We start from the raw sequence: 13,848 nt of genomic DNA on the forward strand, positions 1-13,848 counted from the left end.
CTTGGGAGGCTGAGGCAGGAGAATGGCATGAACCTGGGAGGCGGAGCTTGCAGTGAGCTGAGATCCGGCCACTGCACTCCAGCCTGGGCGACAGAGCGAGACTCCGTCTCAAAAAAAAAAAAAGCATTTTAGGGTGGGCAGAGTGGTTCACGCCTATAATCCCAGCACTTTGGGAGGCCGAGGCGGGTACATCACCTGAGGTCAGGAGTACGAGACCAGCCTGGCCAACATGGTGAAACCCGTGTCTACTAAAAATACCAGGGATGGTGGTGGGTGCCTGTAGTCCCAGCTACTCAGGAGGCTGAGATAGGAGAATCACTTGAACCTGAGAGGCAGAGGTTGCAGTGAGCCGAGATCACATCACCGCACTCCAGCCTGGGTGACAGAGTGAGACTCCGTCTCAAAAAAATATTTTAATTTAATTTTAAAAAAGCATTTTAATGTCCAACTTATCTAAGCTTGATCCTTTTGATCTTTCAAGTTCTTACTCTGGAGATGATGGTGGTGGTAACAATAATTTATATAGTGCTCACCACATTCCAGGTGCTAGTCTAAAATCTTTACATGTATTAACTCACTTAATTCTTAACCAGTCCTATGAGGTATTATCATTCAATGAGGAGACAGAAGCAGAGGTTAAGGAACTTGCCTGAGGTCACACCGGTAGTTAAGTCAGGGAGCTGTAATGGGAAACCAGGTAGCCTGGCTGTGGTGTCTGTCTTGACCTCTCTTATGTGACCTCTCATGCCTGCCATAGTTCTAATTTGACTACCATGCCATAAAAAAAGAATTGTCACTCCACACTTACCTGGCTAATAATGATATTTTTGACTGTATGTCCCAACTTCCAGTGCCCCAGTTCATGGCCTAGTACAGCAAGTACCTCCTCATTTTTACATCCTTGTTTCTTATTCTGAAAAAAAAAATGAAAAATAAATTATTGAGAACCTTTAAAAAGTTTTATCTTTCAACCCAGTAATAGCCCTTCATAGATTTTAACTTAAAGAAATAATGTTTTGTTCAAAACTGTTGTCTCAACAAAACATTCCCTGAACCACTGCTCCACATGAGACAGTGCACTAAGCATTGAAGACAGAATGACAAATAAGATGGACATTCCCAGACTACATAAAGCTTACAGTCTAGACTAACTTAGATTAGGGAGAAAAAAAAAAAAAAAAACTGGAAGAAATAGAAATCTTTATCAATGGGACAATAGCTAAATAAATCATGATAAAGTTATATGACAGTCACACTGTATTATAAAACCATTAGAAATTTTGTTTTCAAAGATTAGGGCCAATTGCAGTGGCTCATGCCTGCAGTACCAACACTTTGGGAGACCGAGGCAGGCAGATAACTTGAGGCCAGGAGTTCTAGACTGGCCTGGCCAACATAGCGAAATCCCATCTCTACTAAAAATACAAAATGTTGCTGGGCATGGTGGGCTCATGCCTGCAATCCCAGCACTTGGAGAGGTCAGGGTGGGTGGATCACGAGGTCAGGAGTTCGAGACCAGACTGACCAACATGGTGACACCTTGTCTCTACTAAAACACAAAAAATTAGCCGGGTATGGTGGCAGGCACCTATAATCACAGCTGCTCTGGAGGCCGAGGCAGGAGAATTGCTTGAACTTGGGAGGCGGAGGTTGCAGTGAGCCGAGATCGCGCCACTGCACTCCAGCCTAGGCGACAGAGCAAGACTCCATCTCAAATAATAATAATAATAATAATAATAATAATAATAATAATAACAGCCACGTGTGGTGGTGCATGCCTGTAATCCCAGCTACTCAGGAGGCTGAGGCGTGAGATCTGCTTGAAACTGGGAGGCGTAGTCTGTAGTGAGCCAAGATCACGCCACTGTACTCCAACCTGGGCGAAAAAGTGAGGCTCCATCTCAAAAAAAAGAAAAAAATAAAATAAAAAAAGGATTATGTTCTGACATTGGAAAATGATTAGGTGAAGAAAGACACAAACTAAAAATATATGGTATGATTCTAATTATGAAACAATGTGAATATGTATATAAAAATATACAAGTATAAAAAGTAGACAAAGTATATACAAATGTTAACAGTAGTTGTTTCTTTTTTTTTTGAGACGGAGTTTCACTCTTGTTGCCCAAGCTGGAGTGCAATGGCACGATCTCAGTTCACTGCAACCTCTGCCTCCTGGGTTCAAGTGATTCTTGTGCTTCAGCCTCCTGAGTAGCTGGGACTACAGGCATGCACCACCACGTCTGCCTAATTTTTGTATTTTTAGAGACGGGGTTTCACCATGTGAGCCAGTCTGGTCTCCAACTCCTGACCGCAGGGGATCCACCCGCCTCAGCCTCCCAAAGTGCTGGGATTACAGGCATGAGCCACTGTGCCCGGCCTAGTCCCATTCTCTTACTAAGGAGCAAATAACCAAGAATTTACCAGACATATGAGGTAAGTTGTTAACATGGAAGATCTGATCCAGAAAAAAAGCAACATGAAATAAACAAATTATATAAAGAGAAAGTTTAGAAAATTAAGATACTGTACCTAAGAAAAAATAACAAAGTGCTGTAACATGGAAAATTCAGATAAAAAAATTCTTAGAAATCCAAGTTGAAGGCCAGGCATGGTGACTCACGCCTGCAATCCCAGCACTCTGGGAGGCTGAGGCAGGTGTATCACAAGATCAGGAGTTCGAGACCAGCCTGGCAAACATGATGAAACCCCGTTTCTACTAAAGATACAAAAAAAAAAAAAAAATAGCTGGGCGTGGTGGTGCACACCTGTAATCCCAGCTACTCAGGAGGCTGAGGCAGGAGAATTGCTTGAACCCGGGAGGCAGAGGTTGCAGTTAGCTGAGATTGTGCCATTGCACTCCAGCTTGGGTGAGAGGGCAAGACTCCATCTCAAAAAAAAAAAAAAAAAAAAAATGTTAAGTTCAATAAAAGAATTAGAAGATGATGAGGGAATACTAGAAAGTAGAAAGAGATATTTAAAATGGAAAAGAGGGTTAAAAAGATAGGAGAGTTCAGTATAAGAAATCCAGCATTCGAGTAAGAGGAGCCCTGAAAAGATAGAATTTTAAAAATGGAGAGGAGAAAAATGAACAAAATAATTCCAGAAAATTTCTTATAACCACAGGACCTCAATTTCCAGAATAAAAGAGCCTAATGCATACATCACAGTGGATGAAAACAGTGTGATGCATATAACACGGTGGAAGAAAACAGATCCCCATCGGGGATGTGAAATTTTAGAACACTGAAACAGAGAAAGATCTAACAAACTTCCAGAAAAGCAAAAAAAAAAAACAAAAAAAAAGTAACAAAAGGATCAGCAATTTTTTTTTTTTTTTTGAGACGGAGTCTCGCTCTGTCGTCCAGGCTGGAGTGCAGTGGCCGGATCTCAGCTCACTGCAAGCTCCGCCTCCCAGGTTGACGCCATTCTCCTGCCTCAGCCTCCTGAGTAGCTGGGACTACAGGTGCCTGCCACCTCGCCCGGCTAGTTCTTTTGTATTTTTTAGTAGAGACAGGGTTTCACCATGTTAGCCAGGATGGTCTCGATCTCCTGATCTCGTGATCCGCCTGTCTCGGCCTCCCAAAGTGCTGGGATTACAGGCTTGAGCAACCGCACCCGGCCTTTTTTTTTTTTTAAGACAGGGTCTCACTCTGTCACCCAGGCTGGAATGCAGTGACAGGATCTCAGTTCACTGCAACCTCCACCTCCCAGGTTCGAGCAATTCTTGTGCCTCAGACTCCCGAGTACTGGGATTACAGGCGTGAGCTATCATGCCCAGCTAATTTTTATATTTTTTGTAGAGACGGGGGTTTCATCATGTTGGCCAGGCTGGTCTTGAACTCCTGGCCTCAAGTTATCTGCCTGCCTTGGCCTCCCAAAGTGCTGGGATTACAGGCGTGAGCCACCATGCCTGGCCAGGATCAGTAATCTGAATGACTTCAGATACTTCATCAGCAGTGTTGGAATCAAGCAGGCAATGAAATGATGCCTTCACAATCCTGAAGGAGAAGTATTTCCAATCTAGAACTCTATACCCAGTCTAAGTAGCAAGCCAGTATGACAGAAAAATGAAGGCATTTTAAGCATACAAACTTAAAGCTTTACCGATGTAATCTTTCTCAGGAAGGTACTAGAGGATGTTTTCTACCAAAATAAAGGAATAAATTAAGAAACAAAAAGTCATGGACCAGCCTGGGCAACATAATGAGACCCTGTTTCTACAAAAATTTTTTTAAAAATTAGCCAGGCATAGTAGTGTGCACCTATAGTCCCAGCTACTTGAGAGGCTGAGATGGGAGGATGGCTTGAACCCAGGAGTTCAAGGCTACAGTGATCTATGATTGTGCCATTGCACTCCAGCCTGGTAACAAGAGCAAGACTGTCTCACAAAAAAAGGGGAAAAAAATGCATCCTAATTTGTAAATGTAAAAAATAATAATAAAAAAATAAGACAATAAGCTCAGAGCCAGATGTTTTCAACAGGAACAACAAAGAAATCCAGAACATGGGCTGGGTGCAGTGGCTCACACCTGTAATCCTAGCACTTTGGGAGGCCAAGGCAGGTGGATCACCTGAGGTCAGGAGTTCAAGACCAGCCTGGCCACCATGGTGAAACCCCGTCCCTAACAAAAATACAAAAATTAGCTGGGTGTGGTGGTGGGCGCCTGTAATCACAGCTACTCAGGAGGCTGAGGCAGAAGAATCCCTCGAACCTGGGAGGCGAAGATTGCAGTGAGCCGAGATAGCGCCATTGCACTCCAGCCTGGGGGACAAGAGTGAAACTCCGTCTCAAAAAAAAAAAAAAAATTCCAGAACACAATAGAACACTATCTTTATCTTATTTATTTATTTATTTATTTATTTTTGAGGCAGGGTCTCGTTCTGTTGCCCAAGCTGGACTGCAGTGGTACGATCATAGCTCACTGCAGCCTTCATCTCCTGGGCTCAAAAGATCCTCCCACCTCAGCCTCCTGAATAGCTGGGACTATAGACACACACCACTACACCTAGCTAATTTGCTGATTTTTATTTTTAGTAGAGACAAGTTCTCGCTATGTTGCCCAGACTAGTCTTGAACTCCTGAGCGCAAGTGACCCTCCAGACTTGGGCTCCTCACAGTACTGAGATTACAGGTGTAAGCGCCTGGCAGAATGATTATCTTTAAAGTATAAAAGAGCTGTCATTTCCGCATTGATATCCAAGAATAAGAGCAAAATAAAAACAAAACCAGAATTTTCCAAAGAAATTCCTAAAACACGGCCGGGCGCAGTGGCTCACACCTGTAATGCCAGCAATTTGGGAGGCCGAGGCAGGTGGATCATAAGGTCAAGAGATCGAGACCATCTTGGCCAACATAATGAAACTCCGTTTCTACTAAGTACAAAAATTAGCTGGGCATGGTGGCGTGCGCCTGTACTTGTGCCTGTAGTACCAGTTACTTGGGAGGCTGAGGCAGGAGAATCGCTTGAACCCAGGAAGCAGAGGTTGCAGTGAGTTGAGATCACGCCACTGCACTCCAGCCTCGTGAAAGAGTGAGATTCCATCTCATAAAAAAAAGAAAAAGACAATCCTAAAGTATATACTTCTGAAAGAAGGAAAATGATTTCTAAAAGATGTGAGGTGAATAAGGAATGTTAAGCAGAAAAACAGATAAGCACATAGATGAATCTAAATGATAACTGTATAAGACCAAAAAAAAAAAAAAATGACAATTTGGGGGATAAACAATGAACAGGAGCCAGGCACGGTGGCTCAAGCCTGTAATCCCAGCACTTTGGGAGGCCAAGACGGGCGGATCATGAGGTCAGGAGATCGAGATCATCCTGGCTAACACAGTGAAACCCCATCTCTACTAATACAAAAAACTAGCCAGGGGAGGTGGCGGGCACCTGTAGTCCCAGCTACTTAGGAGGCTGAGGCAGGAAAATGGCTTAAACCCCGGAGGCGAAGCTTGCAGTGAGCTGAGATCTGGCCACTGCACTCCAGCCTGGGCGACAGAGCGAGACTCCGTCTCAAAAAAACAAAACACAAAACAAAACAAAAAAAACAATGAACAGGATAAAACTAAAATAAAAGATGAAAGGCATAATGGTTTCAAAGTGTTTAAGGACCCTGGATTGTTCAGGAAATAGTGAAGATACCATGTATTTTAAGATCTTCAGATATGTGGGCATGCTTAAGTTTTAGCGGCAATCATTAAAAGAATAGTAATACAAGAACATCCAAAGATGAATAATGACCTAAGCAGAATTTTTTAAAAACCTTCAATCAGTTCTTAGAAAAAAGTGGGAGGGTATATGTGTTGTGTTGAGGTGAGAAGATAAGGGTGGAGAACAGAAAGCACAGAAAAGAGACACAAAGGACATAAAACAATATGGTAGAAATAATTCCAAATATATCAGTAATCACAACATACATAAACTAAACCTGTCAATAAAAAGATAGTAACTGTCAGTATAGCTTTAAAAACAACCATAATAAAATCTACTGACATGCTGTATACAAGAGACATATTGAAAATATAAGGCCAATGGCCGGGCGCGGTGGCTCAAGCCTGTAATCCCAGCACTTTGGGAGGCCGAGATGGGCGGATCACGAGGTCAGGAGATCAAGACCATCCTGGCTAATATGGTGAAACCCTGTCTCTACTAAAAAATACAAAAAAACTAGCCAGGCGAGGTGGCAGGCGCCTGTAGTCCCAGCCACTCGGGAGGCTGAGGCAGGAGAATGGCGTAAACCCGGGAGGCGGAGCTTGCAGTGAGCTGAGATCTGGCCACTGCACTCCAGCCTGGGCGACAGAGCGAGACTCCGCCTCAAAAAAAAAAAAAAAAAAAAAAAAAAGAAAATATAAGGCCAAGGTTAAAAGTAAAAGGATCAATTAGATAGTGGTTTAGTGATGGTTATACAACTTTTTGAATATACTATAAGCCACTGAATTACATGCTTTAAAATGGTTAAGATGGTGAATCTTATGTGAATTTTATCTAAATTTTTTTTTGAGACGCAGTCTCACTCTGTCGCCCAGGCTGGAGTGCAGTGGCGCGGTCTCGGCTCACTGCAAGCTCTGCCTCCCAGGTTCACGCCATTCTCCTGCCTCAGCCTCCTGAGTAGCTGGGACTACAGGTGCCTGCCACCACGCCTGACTAATTTGTTGTATTTTTAGTACAGATGGGGTTTCACTGTGTTAGCCAGGATGGTCTCAATCTCCTGATCTCTGATCCACCCGCCTCAGCCTCCCAAAGTGCTGGGATTACAGGCATAAGCCACTGTGCCCGGCCATCACTAAATTTTTTTTTTTTTAAGTAAAAAGATGACCTCTGAGGCCGGATGCAGTGGCTCATGCCTGTAATCCCAGCACTTTGGGAGGCCGAGGTGGGCGGATCACAAGGGCAGGAGTTCGAGACCAGCCTGGCCAACATAGTGAAACTCCATCTCTACCAAAAATAGAAAAAATTAGCCAGTCTTGGTGGTGGGCACCTGTAATCCCAGCTACTTGGGAGGCTGAGGCAGGAGAATCACTTGAACCCGGGAGGCGGAGCTTGCAGTGAGCTGAGATCTGGCCACTGCACTCCAGCCTGGGCGACAGAGCGAGACTCCGCCTCAAAAAAAAAAAAAAAAAAAAAAAAAGAAAATATAAGGCCAAGGTTAAAAGTAAAAGGATCAATTAGATAGTGGTTTAGTGATGGTTATACAACTTTTTGAATATACTATAAGCCACTGAATTACACGCTTTAAAATGGTTAAGATGGTGAATCTTATGTGAATTTTATCTAAATTTTTTTTTTGAGACGCAGTCTCACTCTGTCGCCCAGGCTGGAGTGCAGTGGCGCGGTCTCGGCTCACTGCAAGCTCTGCCTCCCAGGTTCACGCCATTCTCCTGCCTCAGCCTCCTGAGTAGCTGGGACTACAGGTGCCTGCCACCACGCCTGACTAATTTGTTGTATTTTTAGTACAGATGGGGTTTCACTGTGTTAGCCAGGATGGTCTCAATCTCCTGATCTCTGATCCACCCGCCTCAGCCTCCCAAAGTGCTGGGATTACAGGCATAAGCCACTGTGCCCGGCCATCACTAAATTTTTTTTTTTTTAAGTAAAAAGATGACCTCTGAGGCCGGATGCAGTGGCTCATGCCTGTAATCCCAGCACTTGGGAGGCCAAGACGGGCGGATCATGAGGTCAGGAGATCGAGATCATCCTGGCTAACACAGTGAAACCCCATCTCTACTAATACAAAAAACTAGCCAGGCGAGGTGGCAGGCGCCTGTAGTCCCAGCTACTTAGGAGGCTGAGGCAGGAGAATCACTTGAACCCGGGAGGCGGAGGTTGCAGTGAGTCAAGGTCACGCCATTGCATTCCAGCCCAGGCGACAGTGTGACTCTGTTTCAAAAATAATAATAATAATAATAAAATAAAAAATAAAAAAGATAACCTCTAACAAACACTAACTGAAGGAAAGCTGGGACACCTGTATTAATATAAGACAAAATCAACCTTTTTTTTTTTTTGAGACGGAATTTAGCTCTTATTGCCTGGACTGGAGTGCAATTGCACAATCTCAGCTCACTGCAACCTCTGCCTCCCGGGTTCAAGCGATTCTCCTACCTCAGCCTCCTGAGTAGCTGGGATTACAGGAATGGACTACCACTCCCAGCTAATTGTATATTTTTAGTAGAGATGGGATTTCTCCATATTGGTCAGGTTGGTCTAGAACTCCCGACCTCAGGTGATCCGCCTGCCTCGTCCTCCCAAAGCGCTGGGATTACAGGCATGAGCCACCGTGCCCAACCAACTTAAAGGCAAGGTAAAGGCAAAAAGGATTATTTAGGAAGGCCACAGCACAAACATAAAAATTTCACTTTACCAGGAGGATACATTAATTTTTAATTGGCATGTAACTATACATTGGCCTCAGAACATATTATTTCAAAACTGCAAGATTTGCAAAGAAGGCTGGGCGCGGTGGCTCACGCCTGTAATCCCAGCACTTTGGGAGGCCGAGACCGGCGGATCACGAAGTCAGGAGATCAAGACCACCCTGGCTAACACGGTGAAACCCCGTCTCTACTAAAAACACAAAAAAACTAGCCGGGCATAGTGGCGGATGCCTGTAGTCCCAGCTACTCGGGAGGCTGAGGCAGGAGAACGGCGTAAACCCGGGAGGCGGAGCTTGCAGTGAGCCGAGATGGCGCCACCGCACTCCAGCCTGGGCGACTGAGCAAGACTCCGTCTCAAAAAAAAAAAAAAAAAACTTGACAAATTTACTATAATAAAGGATAGTAACAGACCACTATCAATAATGGAAACACCAAACAAATAAAATATTAATAAAGATATAAATATTTGAATAAAATAATAAAGTTTGATCTATTGGACACACACAGTGCCCTGCAACAGTTAGAGAACATATATCCCAGAAAGTTCAGGCTAAAGATTTTGAAATAAGCTTCAGCTACTGAAAAGAGCAAATTACGTAAAAAAAAAAAAAAAAAAAGATGAACTTGAAATAGATTTTGTTTCACACAGCTGAGAAAATGCAGCCTCCTGAGAACACAGACAAGATTTATTGGAATCTAGATATTCTACCACTTTCCCCCTCTTTCACCAGTTCCTCATTTTTTTTAAGGAAAATGACCACATACAGAGAATCCAGGTCCGTTGTATGAGAAAGAGGGATAAATTATAATGATTTGCAATACACGATTGACATTTATTACCTCTTTCCTATTTAAATTTTAGAGTTTGGGTAAGAGTACATTTAGTAGAGAAAAGAATCACATAACTAACCTCGTTCCTTAAAGAGCTAAGAGACACACACTTATCTGTACCTTCAGGGAATGGTCATGAAGGAGTAACAAACTAAAGCACCAATTTATAGACTACTCTAAAGGGAAAATTAAGAGTTACAACTGAAGGATTACATACAAAAATACTCACTGCAGAAACATTTTTAACAGCAAAAAATTGGAAACAATTCAACAAAAGGAAAATGGTAAAAAAAAAAAAAATTATAGTTTAGAAGACTAGAAATATATCTAGTAAGATGTTTATGGTTTGTTGGATCATTATTTTTGTTATTGATGTTTTCTAACTTTTTTATTTTTACTATTATTATTTATTTATTTTTTGAGACAGACTTTCACTTTTGTTGCCCAGACTGGAGTGCAATGGCACGATCCTGGCTCACTGCAACCTCCGCCTCCTGGGTTCAAGAGATTCTCCTGCCTCAGCCTCCCAAGTAGCTAGGATTACAGAAATGTGTTACCACACCCAGCTAATTTTGTAATTTTAGTAGAGATGGGGTTTCACCATGTTGGTCAGGCTGATCTCAAACTCCTGACCTCAGGTGATCCACCAGCCTCGGCCTCCCAAAGTGCTGGGATTACAGGGGTAAGCCACTGTGCCAGGCCGACTGTTCTACTTTAGTAATAAGCAAAAATATAGCTAATGTTTTTGTTTAATAATAACAGTGATAACAGCTTCCATTTATTAACTGCCTATGTATAGATACTGTATGTATCAGATATTTTACAAACAGTTCATTAATCTTCACTACTATAAGGCAGGTATTGATAGCCTTATTTTACATAAAGTAACATGGTCCTTAGGCTTCTGTTTTCACCAGTCACCTGCTTTCCAATATGAATTATGCATTGTTTTATAAAACAACCAATTCTCTATTGTTCAGGATATGCTCTCGTCTCTTGGTTTGATGTCTGGATTTAGGAAGCTGTTTAGAACAGCATCAGGGTCACACTCAAAGATACGCTGATGTGGAATGATTACAGCTTAAACAGTGTGGATCACTTTCCACAGAAAGGAGACTTGCTTACTCATGATAGACTCTTAGCCCTCGATTTTCTTTTCTTCCCACTCTAATTTCACATAAGAGAACAAAAATAGGTACTGCCCATCTATTAGTTTTCTTAGCATTTTCCTTTTTACAAAATTCATACACTACCTCATTTGATCCTCACAACACCAAGTTGGGCAGATGGGAAGAAAGGTCTTCATTTTAGAGATGAAGAAAAGGAGGTAAGAAATTAAAATGTCTTGCTACTAAGTAGTGGGTAAAATCCACCTCTCTGGAGCCTGCATCCTTTCCATCGTATTTATCAACTGGGAAGACTTTCATATAACCCTAGTACTTACTGGGGAAATACTTGCTGTCTTCTATAAAAGGGCAGCTTATATATATTTAAAATTATTTTCTTAAATTGCTTTTGAACATTTTGTATTTTTTAATTTTCTGTAGAGATAGGGGTCTTTCTATGTTGCCCAAACTCCTGGCCTCAAGCAATCCTCTCACACTGGCCTCCCAAAATGCTGGGATTACAGGCGTGAGGCACTGTGCCTGGCCTTAAATTGCTTTTGAGACAGGTTGTTTCAATTCTTCTATTTGTCTTTTGAAGGGTAAAATTCCAGCCAGGTTTCCCAGTTATCTTTTAAAATGTAATAGCCATTATGGACACACTCATCAAAATGTTAATAGTTATCTCTAAGGGGTGGGATTTCAGGTAACTTTAGTTTTTTTCTTTAAATTTCTGTTAAAAATGAAATGCTTCATGTTCTCTGTACCATCCAGGCTAACACCATCTTTGCATCCCTTACTGCATTGTACATAGTAGGCATTCAGTAGCAAGTGCTGAATAAATCTGCTTCCTAAACTTCCACCACATCTGTGTACCCTCCATGTAATTATTTACTTATTTCTTTAAACAAATCCACTTTTTAAAACTAGCCTTATCCTAAGTGACAATACATTTGTATGAAATCATGAGTTTGATACACTAGTTTCATTTTTTCCCCTAATATATATTAACAGATATAAAACTAATCAAATTTAAAATGTTGATATACCTAAAATGATATCACCAGTGGTACACGTGCAGAAAAGCAATAAAGTTAATAACTGTTGAGTCTTTTTTTTTTTGAGACGAAGTTTCACTCTTGTTGCCTAGGCTGGAGTGCAATGGCACAATCTCAGCTCACTGCAACCTCTGCCTCCCAGGTTCAAGTGATTCTCCTGCCTCAGCTTCCCAAGTAGCTGGGATTACAGGCGCCCACCACCATGCCTGGCTAATTTTTGTATTTTTAATAGAGACGGGGTTTCACCATGTTGGCCAGGCTGGTCTCAAACTCCTGACCTCAGGTGATCCACCTGCCTCAGTCTCTCAAAGTGCTAGGATTACAGGCGTGAGCCACCGCGCCTGGCTTGTTGAGTCAATCTTTGACCTTCTCCTTCACGTCCCATAATATCAATCTCTAAGTACAGTCATGCATCATTTGATGATGGGGATATGTTTTGATAAGTGTGTTGTTAGGTGATTTTGTTGTGCAAACATCATAGGGTACACTTACACAAACACCTGTCTATCATGTTACCACACTGAATACTGTAGGTAACTGTAACACAATAGTGAGTAAGTGTGTATCTAAGCATATGTAACCTTAGGACAAGTATGGTTACAAACATGGTATTATAATATTATGGTAGCATATTCGGTCCATTATTGACTGAAATGTCATTATATGGAGCATGACTGTACTTTCAATCCATCCTTTGTTATGACTCTTGCACTTACTTGGACCTCTCATTCTGGCACAGGCCCTCATTATCTCATGCTTATCTTGGTCATCTTAATGCAGTAGATTCCTAGAAGTCTCCTTGCCTGCAATCTTTGCTCTATTCTATATTCTGCCATCAGATTTGAATATTCCTAAAATAAGCTTTGGCCTCTACCCAAATTAAACTTTCCAGGCCACTGGAAACAATCACTTGATGGCTTCAGGAAAAAGTATTCAAAAAACTGGTCCTGGCCTACCTTCCTATCCCCATCTACAAGAATCCATTTAATCATTAGTTTCAGAACAGACATTGTGAACTTTGTCTCTATTCATTCCTAGCCTTCAACCTGAAAAACCCCAGCCCCAAGTCAAACTTCTACCTACTTCAAATAGCCTCACTTCTAAGAAACTTGCTGACCAGTAGAATCTGCATTAATATCTCCATTTCTGAAAGCCACACTTTATCAGCTGCTACTCATGACATTTACCATGCCCTGCCTTAAACTCTAGGCTATTTGTCTCCTCTACTGTAGGTTCTTTAGGGTAAAACTATGTCTGTTGTATCTTGTCATGTAATATGTATTTTAGACAGTAAAATATTTGTAGTTAATCAATGAAGCAAAGCAGGCTCTTTTTGTTTTGAAGACATGGTCTCGCTCTGTTGCCCAGATTGAAGTGCAGTGGGGCAAACACAGCTCACTGCAGCCTTAACTTCCTGAACTCCAGTGATCCTCCCATCTCAGCCTCCTGAGTGGCTGGAACTACAAGTGGGCATCACCATGCCCAGCTATTTTTTTATTTTTTGAGAAGATGAAGTCTCACCATGTTGCTCAGGCTGGTCTCAAACTCCTGGCCTCCAGCAATCCTCTAACCCCAGCCTCCCAAAGTGCTGGGATTACAGGTGTGAGCCACCACACCCAGCTGCGGGCCTCTAAAGCAGCCAGCAAAATAAGTCAAATCCCATTCAACATACTTCAAAGGACCACTCAATTGTTTTTGTAGCCAAAGAAAACTATTCTCATAGACATTAAATGTCTGTTATCTCTGTACTTTGCTTGTAATCAGTGCACCATTAGCTAATGTCTAGGTTTAGACATTACTTAACATTACCAGGTTTACACAATGCTTAAGATGCCTCTTAAGCAGGTTAACTTTCTTTTTTTTGAGACAGGGTCTCACTCTGTCACCCAGGCTGGAGTACAGTGGCACAATCTCAGCTCACTGCAGCCTCTGCCTCCTGGGTTCAAGTGATTCTCCCGCCTCAGCCTCTGGAGTAGCTGGG

General features: G+C 42.2%; 1 protein-coding gene across 2 annotated transcripts in view; it reads right to left on the bottom strand.

The window, feature by feature from the left end:
• Positions 1-13,848, bottom strand: part of ZMPSTE24 (zinc metallopeptidase STE24) — a 50,379-nt gene that overhangs the window by 7,840 nt on the left and 28,691 nt on the right. For both annotated transcript variants that reach the window (XM_033226963.1, XM_033226962.1), the window contains exon 8: positions 809-913. In XM_033226963.1, the coding sequence (XP_033082854.1) occupies positions 809-913 (105 nt within the window). The remainder of the gene's footprint in view (positions 1-808; positions 914-13,848) is intronic.

The sequence above is a fragment of the Trachypithecus francoisi genome, unplaced genomic scaffold (assembly GCF_009764315.1).
Source record: "Trachypithecus francoisi isolate TF-2019V2 unplaced genomic scaffold, Tfra_2.0 Lachesis_group12, whole genome shotgun sequence".
Classification (NCBI taxonomy): domain Eukaryota; kingdom Metazoa; phylum Chordata; class Mammalia; order Primates; family Cercopithecidae; genus Trachypithecus; species Trachypithecus francoisi.